The sequence below is a fragment of the Medicago sativa genome, chromosome 2, assembly GCF_051527215.1.
Source record: "Medicago sativa cultivar Bolivia chromosome 2, Bolivia_mono, whole genome shotgun sequence".
Classification (NCBI taxonomy): domain Eukaryota; kingdom Viridiplantae; phylum Streptophyta; class Magnoliopsida; order Fabales; family Fabaceae; genus Medicago; species Medicago sativa.
The window spans coordinates 64,209,560-64,219,059 of NC_140750.1; the positions used below are offsets into that span (position 1 = coordinate 64,209,560).

At 36.8% G+C, this 9,500-nt stretch overlaps 1 protein-coding gene across 1 annotated transcript; it reads left to right on the plus strand.

Moving 5' to 3' along the window:
• The first annotated feature begins 7,208 nt into the window (after positions 1-7,208).
• LOC146949650 (uncharacterized) lies at positions 7,209-8,837 on the plus strand. Its single transcript, XM_085748546.1, has one exon. It carries the CDS (start codon positions 7,209-7,211, stop codon positions 8,835-8,837), a length of 1,629 nt encoding a protein of 542 aa, XP_085604672.1.
• Positions 8,838-9,500: the final 663 nt, after the last annotated feature.

A 9,500-nucleotide genomic window follows, 5' to 3' on the forward strand; every position in this document is an offset into this window, starting at 1 on the left:
GTTATTGATTGTATGTATTGTTTTCTAATAAGGTCCTAAGGTTTTGGAGAGAGAGTGGAAAGAAGGGTCACATGGGGAGGGATATTAGAGACAGCTAGCAACAGCTAGGTGGTGAAAGACTCAACGGTTTTAGTGGGAAAATGGCAGTGTAGTTTAATAACTAGAGGAATCGGCAACCACGTGCAGATGTGACCTCTTCATTTGGCATCCATTATATCATCTCATCATAATATTATTGTATTATACATCATATATAATTAAGCATTCATCCCCAACTTTGTCGAGGAATGAAAATAAATGATATTTTGGCATAAAACTTCAAGGTCAAGTATGTAATATACAAGAAAGATAGGTCTTCTAAGTTTTTTTTCCAAGTAGTTTAGTGTCAAAATCATACACTTTTTAAAGTGCGGAGAAGTGGAGAAATCGAAGTTCGAACTCCAACATCTACAAATAATGTCTCTAGCAGCTGCCATCGAACTACACTTGCTGGAATAAGTCTTTTAAGTTCTATTATGTGTACAATTATTAAAAGTTGATAAAATTTTAAATTTAAATATGTGGTTTTATATTTAGTAGATAATCAATGAATATAATTATGTATTAATTTGATTAAGGGTTTTTCTATCATGTGCAAATTTGCAAATGCTAAGAAGTTTAAAATTGTAACTTTGCATTTGAACTTGTACATTTTATATATATATATATATATATATCCGTGATGGAGTAGGTGCTGGTGCGAGTGGTTGGTTTGTTGATAATTTACGTAATAATGTCGGTAACGGTGCTACTACTCTATTTTGGCTGGATAGGTGGGTGGGTGATGTTCCTCTTCGAGATAGGTTTTGTCTTTTATTTGATTTATCAGGAAACAAATTGTCGACGGTAGCTCAACTAAGGGGAATTTATTTTGACGCGGGATTGTTTCTCAGGAGTCCCAAGTGTGAGGTTGTGGTTGTGGGTTGGTGGAAACATCTCATCACTTATTCTTGGATTACAGTTTCTTTGGTTCTATTTGGCAACTTGTTCGAAATTGGCTTGGTGTTCATTCAGCAGATCCGTCGAGTATTACAGATCATTTTTTATAGTTTGGTAGCTTATCAGGTATGCCAAATCAAAGCGTTCTTTCATGTTATTAATTTGGTTTGCAAGTTCTTGGGTGATAGGATTTGGAGAATGACAAGTTTTTTAAAGGCAGAGAAAATGCTCCTGCTCAGCTTTTGGAGAATATTAAGTTTCCTTCCTTTTGATGGTTTAAAGCTAAATTTGTTGTTTTCCCATATCAGTTCCATACTTGGTACCAAAGCCCTTTTCTCTGCTTGGGTGTTGCCTATTGATTTTTTGGTTTGTTGAACCCTTGTTGTAATTATTCGGCTTTCTTCTCTGGTACATCTTGTGCTGGAAAGATAGTCTATTAATATTAATATATATATCATTTAGATCTCTTAATATGTGTGTCTGTGAGAGAGATAACTACAATAATTTTTAAGATTATATTTGAATAGAAATTGTGATTAATAGATATGTATATTTAAAAGTATGAAATTAATCATACATTGGACACAATTTAAACGGTTATAATTGGTATCATGTATTTTGGACGTCTAAAAAACATGAGTAATGACATTCAAAATTTTATTTATTTTTGGTACAAGAAAGGGAAAATGTATTTATTTGTGTTAAGTGGCTGAAAAATGAACTACAACACTCTATTATATATTTTTTGACAAGAACACTCTATTATATTTGTTAATCATTAACTATACATAGTTCTTTAAAAAAAATTAATCATATATTTGAATTATGCGAACAATCAAATTTATTTTCAAAATTTGATGCGGATTTGTGTCAAAATAACACAGCTCTCGTTTCTTTTTACCTATAGCTAAATAACAAAAGAAAAAATTCCCATGAGCTTAGCTCAGTTGGTAGGAATATTGTATTTCATATGCAGGGGTCGGGGTTTGAACCCTGGACACTCCACTTCTCCACAATTAAATTGTGTGAGCTCTAACCACTAAGCTACTTGAAAAGAAAAAAAATAACAAAAGAAAATTGGTATAGCTAACTATGGCTTGGACATCTTATGTCTTGTCCAAGTACTTAAAAGTGGGATAGTGGCACCTTTCAATGTTAGCCGAGGCCCTCTTGCTTTCACATGCTCATTGGAACCCGTACAAGAGATTCATTACTCTGTATAATCATCATATGCAGCAATATTTTACGAATCGCATCTTAACTCATAAACTCGAGTTTACATTTTTAAGGGTCAAATTAAGTATTAAATAATGGCTATTCCGGCACATATTGGTACTGACGGAGCTGACACAATTGGTTGGAAAGGAACCAATACCGGTCATTTCACTGTCCAAAGTGCGTATAATCTGCAACACGGAAATGAGAATCATGTTAATGGAGGTTGGAAGCAGATTTGGGCTTGGAGGGGCCCTCATCGGATCCAAACTTTCGTGTGGATTGCAGCTCATGGTCGTCTTCTAACCAATGTTCGTAGAAATAAATGGGGATTGGGTGTTTCGCCTACTTGCGCTATGTGTGGGAATGGGGATGAGACTGTTATTCACATGCTTAGGGATTGCGTCCATGCAACCCGTATCTGGGTCAGGTTAGTTAGGTCAATTCAAATTACTAACTTTTTTTCTTCTATTGACTGCAGGGATTGGATCTTCAAAAACCTGAACAACAGAGACTTTGGGGGGCTAGAGGAAAGTTGGCAATCTATTTTCATGGTGACATGTTGGTACCTTTGGACTTGGCGAAACAAATCCATTTTTGAAGAGGGCTTCCGACGCCCAAATGATCCACTCTTGGTGATCATGAGGAAGGTGAAAGAGATTAAGACTTTTGAGCAGACTCGTTTGACTGGAAGACGTAAACAAAAGGAGACCATTTACATCGGTTGGAAGCATCCGCATAGGGATTGGATCAAGCTTAACTAAGATGGAGCTTACAAGGTTTCATTGAACATTGCAGGATGTGGAGGTCTTTTTTCGGGACTCGGATGGTCAATGGCTTCAGAGGTATATGCAAAGGATTGGAGCTTGTGACGCCTTTCATGCTTAAATGTGGGGAATGTATACAGGAATGCAAGTGGCGAGAAGACAAGGACACACTAATCTTATAGTTGAAAGTGATTCTAAGTTTTTGATTCATATGGTAGCAGGGACTTATAAGCTTAATAGCAGTACTCCTATTTTGGTTCGTCGTATCCAAGACCTCTCAAAGTTACAATGGCATGTTATTTCTATGCACACTAGCGTGAAGGAAACAGATGCGCTGATTGGCTAGCTAGTTATAGTCTTAACCAGAGTTCGTATGATGTGAGCATTCTTGAGTTTCCACCTAGAGAGCTCCAGAATCTCCTCTTTGACGACTTTTCCGGGGCTTGCATGCCTAGGAGTGTTAGCGTGACTTTGTAGTGTGTTCTTTTCTTTTGGGCTTTGGCCCTCTTTGTTCACAAAAAAAAAGTATTAAATGAGGTTCCTAAAAAAAGTATTAAATGAGGTAAAAATATATTTTTTGGTAAAATTGGATTTTCGGCTGAGTTTAAGCGAGTTAAAACATAGTAAAGTCGAAAAAATCACATAAATTCGCTCAAGTTTACATGAATAGTCTGATTTTACCATTTCACAAAGAAAGAAAAAAACCCCCCTTTTTTTTAGGGCCATGTATGCCATCCCTTGTTTTCTGGCGAGCAGGCATTTGTATTGGTTAAATGAGTGATCGTGAACTGCTCGGGACAAATTTCATCGGAAAAAATAGCATTGCGCTTTTTTTTTTAACCATTATTTTTAGCCCGCACTTTTCTCAAACATAATGTTTGCACTTCTCCTTCCATCTCAGAGCTTCCATTTGACACCCCAAGTCCCTAATGGATGGGTTCTGACGCCGCCAAGGGAATTTTGACTCCAAAAAGGCGATTGTAGCATCAAAAAGGTCAACGTTTTTTTTATTTCACATTCAAAACAAAAAGGTCACCATTAGCGTTTTCAACAAGAAAGATTGAATGTCAATATTATATTAGTATATATATGTAATCTATATAATAATTTTTATATAGTTTAAGATTTAGGTAAAACCTATATGAGTTTACGAGTGAAGTTTAGCTAGGTAAAACAAGTTGAGGTAAACTCTCGAGTTGAAAAACCTTTCTATGGAGGGTAGAAAACTAGTTTTATGTTGGCATGCATGTTAGACCATCCCAATGGAGAGGTTTGACTTCATGAACATTGGTATCTCATGTGTATTTCTATTAAGAAGAAAATTAAATAGAAGAGAGTGTAATGAATAGAGGGGCCTAGGAGGGGGAAATTTGAAGCGCTAAGTCTACATTTACAACTCAGTTTGCGAGTTTAATTTTAAAGGGTTTATAAAGAAATATTTGAAGGGGTAAATCTATATTTAATATATATTTGATATTTAAAAAAAATGAAAGAATGACATGATACATACATGAGCATCCAAATATCATGTTGTTCTTTTAATTTTTTTTCAAAAACATCAAATATATATCAAAATATGGTGGATTCTAGGGTGAGGGTCCAATTAAATCCCTCACCGGTGTACCACTCATCTTGACCATTAGATCCAACGCATCCAGCTATTTTACTATGCACAACACTACATTCAATCTTTCTTCTCTCTTTGTTTTCTGTCTCAAAGCCTCACCCAAATGCACCACTATCCAGTGAACTACCACCAACCACTATCCATGACACTGCCACCAAAAAAGTCCGTCGGAGAATTGCATTTACAACATTACACACCCTAAAGATTTCATAGGAAAATTCAAAGTTATAATAGGGTTGATTTTTTTTTCAACAAAATAATGATAAGGATGTTTTAAAAAAATTGCAACTGTACTTTTTCCATCATGTCCCTGTCATTGATTTTACTCGCAAGGTGCTTAAATGGTAAAATAAAATTTAGGGCTCTTCTAAATCTTGACGTGAGAACAGATTTCATTGTTTTAATTTGTTGAAACAATTGTGACTTAAACAATGCTTTGAGGTCAACATGGTTGTAGTTAAAAAGGTTCAATTTTATATATACATGACCAGAACAATGAACTAAAGCAGTGGAAGGAAGTTATTCATAAGTAATTTCTTGGCTGATGGTTCTCAAAACCCATTTTTTTTCTTCCCACAAATTATCCACAGAAGAATCAATCTGAAACACCCATTTAATGATTTTTTTAACAGTCTAGTTTGGTTTTCTAAGAATGTTTCTGGTGAACATTTGAAGCATTCATGGATATTGTCCAGGCTGTGGAGAGCGAGCGAGAGTGCTAAAAAATAGAAAAAAGAAGCTAATCATGTGTGGCAACAGTTAATCAGATAGTATGTGCTTATTTGATCTAAGGGTCAAGATGAGTGGTACACTGGTGAGGGACTTAATTGGACCCTCACCCTAGAATCCACCTCAAAATATAGATTTAACTCTCGAAAGTCCTTAAAAAATCAACTCGCTAACACACCCTAGAAGACGGGAGTCAATTTCACTAACATTAGTGCAATGTTTGTAAGAGAATAAAAATTAAAACACATTGGTTTATTTGATATATTTCTCATTGTAAATACTACCTCATCTATAATGACATATTTGTTTAATGTTCAATTAAAATTTTTGACGATAAAAAAATCCTACCAATTTTAAGTTATTAACATTTTAGGTTTAATTGTATGTTTGATCTTTTATGTTTATTTTAGATTTTTTTTATAGTGATACAATGTAACGAGGCAAAAAGAAAAAGGAAAAAAAGGGAGAAGACGAAATTAAGTTCCAAGCTTATCTCTCAGGATGAGAGACTCCGTGCCAGGCGGAGGGCAGATCCAGTGAGCCGAGCACCTTGCATGTGATCCTTCATTAGCCATAAAATCTACACGCATGTTCTATTCTCTAAGTACATGCATCAATGTTGTATTTTCATTTCTATATAAAGTCAGGCCCGACCTAAGGGCCAAGCCACCCAAGCAAGGGCTTTAGGCCTCAAGATTTTGGGTTAGAAAAAGGCCTTAAAATAATTCAATTTAGCTATAAATATCTAATATGACACACTAATAATCAATATTTATTTAGCTTAGGTGATCAAATTTGAGGCCTCAAATCCTTTTGGTCTTAAGTTCAAATCTCGTATTTAACAAAACTTGATTTATTATGCTTTAATAAGCATTGCGTTATTTTTTAAAAATTTTAAAAGACCTCATTATAAAATTTGCTTTAGGCCTCTTGACATGTTGGGCCGGCCCTGTATAAAGCATATCTAATATGAAGAATGTCAGTAGAAAAAGTGTGCAAGGTATGATCACGACCAGCAAGAACAAGTCAACTGCTTTCAAACAATCACTCTCACAAATAATGTTGACATATCCTTTTTTACTACAAAAATCAAGACATATCTGGATAACACGTAACTCAGTTAATAACGCATCACCTCCAACTTCATAGTGAGAAAAACCAGCTCTCCAATCTCCATCGTGGTTGCGAACAACACCACCAACACCTAAGCAACCAAAATCTTGTAGAAAGCTACCATTATGTTTAATTGAGATTTTAAGTTGATCTCTTATGTTTTAAAAATTTTAAGTTAGTCCAAAATGTCACTCATGTTGCAATAAGCTACATTTCAGTCACTTGGTTGACTAGCTCTGTTTAAATTCACATGAAACTAACAGAATACATATGTGGTTACACACTTGTATAATTAAGTTTTTTTTTTAAAAAATGCCCGATTGGAATACACACGTGGGTGGACTATAAGGAAGGTCGTTATCTGGTGATTGTTTGTGTTTGTTTGACAGAATTTTGATTTTGTCTCATGCACGATGCGCAACGCCGTTTGTTATTTTTGTGATAGGCTCGTTACAAGGGTTTTGGATCTCTATTTAAGCTTTTTCTCACTCTTTTTTGTGTAATCGGTGAAATCAAATGAGTACCTTTTAGGAACCTTAGAGGCTAAATGCAGAGGGTATGTGGATGAGATTCTTGAGTTAGAAACATTGTAAACGTATTGGATTGGTGAAAATCTTCAAGTCTCATAAATTGTTGGAGAAGATGATGATGTTGATGCTTGAAAGATATTGTGAATGTCTTTTTCAAAATAAGATTTACAATTATTTTTCCTATATTTGTTTTGTTTTAAAGAGAGGCGCATATTGTTGACATTTTTTTTAGAGAGAGAAACTAGAGAGATGAGCTCTGAGTTTGTCTTCTCCGCTCAAGGTGAACCAAGCTTGCAACATACCAAAAAGCCACCCGACCCACCCAAAACCAAGATATCATTCCGTGATAAGCTATTAGGATCCCCAAATGAAAGTCCAGTACGTGAGAAAGAAGATATGATCGAGAAAAAACTCGTCCGCATTGAGCTAGAGAATGGTAACCGTCTCCTTCCTAAGGTTTATTTGGAGCCTACGATCTTCCAAGAGTTATGCACCCCATGGAAAGATGCTCTGGTAGTCAAATTGTTGGGGAAAAACCTCGGCTATAACACGATGAAAGATCGCCTTCAAAAAGTTTGGAAGCTTCAAAGTGGATTCGAAATTATGGATAATGATAATGGCTTCTATATGGTTAAGTTCGATCAAGAAGCAGACAAGGAAAAAGTTATCACTCGAGGGCCTTGGATGATTTTTGATCATTGCTTAGCGGTCAAACACTGGTCTCCGGAATTTGCATCACCAGAAGCCAAGGTTGAACGCACAGTGGTTTGGGTACGTTTTCCTGGCTTAAATCTTGTATATTACGACGAAAGCTTTCTTCTAGCCATGGCTTCGGCGATTGGTCGTCCCATTAAAGTTGACACAAATACGCTAAAAGTTGAAAGAGGGAAATTTGCTCGGGTTTGTGTCGAAGTTGATTTAACAGTGCCAGTTGTCGGAAAGATATGGGTGAATGGCCACTGGTACAAGATTCAATACGAAGGGCTACATTTAATTTGTACTAACTGTGGTTGCTACGGTCATTTGGGACGAAGCTGCACTCAAATCCCATCCAAGACGGACAATGATAAGCATCACCAACATCAAGCCACCACCAACCACCATGAACACAGCCACCAGGATGCTCAGCGTGTTTCAGCCGCCAATCAAAGCCAATCAATTCCTCCCAACAGTAACGGAAATGATGTTATTGCAAATAATCACGAGGGGACAAGCAATAAAGGGGGAATATTGAGTATTAATGAAGGGCCCACCGATCTACATGGAGAATGGCTTTTGGTTACAAGGAGAAAAAAATCTTCCAATGGTCAGCAGTCAAACACTAACAAAAACCGTTTCTCTCCCCTATACATGACCCACCAAAGTAAACCAACAAATTTCCCTTTAAAACACAATCCACATGAGGTCCCACGTGCAAGCAAAACAAATTCTGATACAAAAAGGCGCCGCCAGGACACTGAATATGATGACCCAATCCTCAAAAGTCCAACCACCAATCCCAAAACCAATCAACACGGCCCCACAAAGTACCTCAATCATAAAACCATTCATGGACCTATCATTGAGCCTGTCATGACAGCCGCAACTAGACCCACAAAAAGCCACCAATCAAAAATTAGCAAGACCCCACTTCAAGAAAACCAGCGTTTCACTATAAACCACACCCAACAAGCTATTTACAAATTTGCCACTACCAACATCAGTACACCTACTCGCCAGGAACACACCAGTAAAAATAATGAACCTCCCTCCATCACTGAACTGGATGATGAAACTATGTCTGGGCAAGATATTGTTGATCCAAATCAAGTGAATGCAGCGCCTACTAAAGAGCAGCTTGAGACCTCCAATGACAGTAAGGAGGACATGGTAACTTAGTCTTTTCTTCCAAAGTTTCCTTTCCATCTTTCGTTGTTATGGAAGCTCTACTTGATACTTCAATCCTCTCTTGGAATATCAGAGGGGCTCACAATAACAATGCAAGAAGGCAACTAAAGGATTTAATAAGAAAGTATAGCCCTACTTATTTTGCTATCTATGAAACTCATACCCCTTTTGCTAACCTCTCCTCCTTTTGGATTAACAATGGTTACACTCCAGTTCATGTTATCGAAGCTAATGGCCACTCGGGAGGCATTTGGCTTATGATACAAACTGCTGCTACCAACACCACAACTGTCCTTGACCATAACCAATACTCTATCACTTTCACTATAAGCCGCAACAACGCTACCACCATTTGTACTTGCGTTTATGCAAGCCCTAACCACACTATGCGCAACAATTTTTGGAGCTATCTAGCCACTATCAGTCATACTTTTACCGGACCGTGGATGCTTATTGGTGATTTTAATGAAACTCTTCTACCAAGTGATCAGAGAGGTGGCATTTTCCAACACAATAGAGCAGCCCAATTTTCAACCTTCATGGACAGATGCAACCTTCTTGACATTACTACAACCGGAGGTCGTTTCACTTGGCACCGCAATCAAAATGGTATCAGAATCCTCTCCAAAAAGCTAGATAGAGGTCTTTCCAATG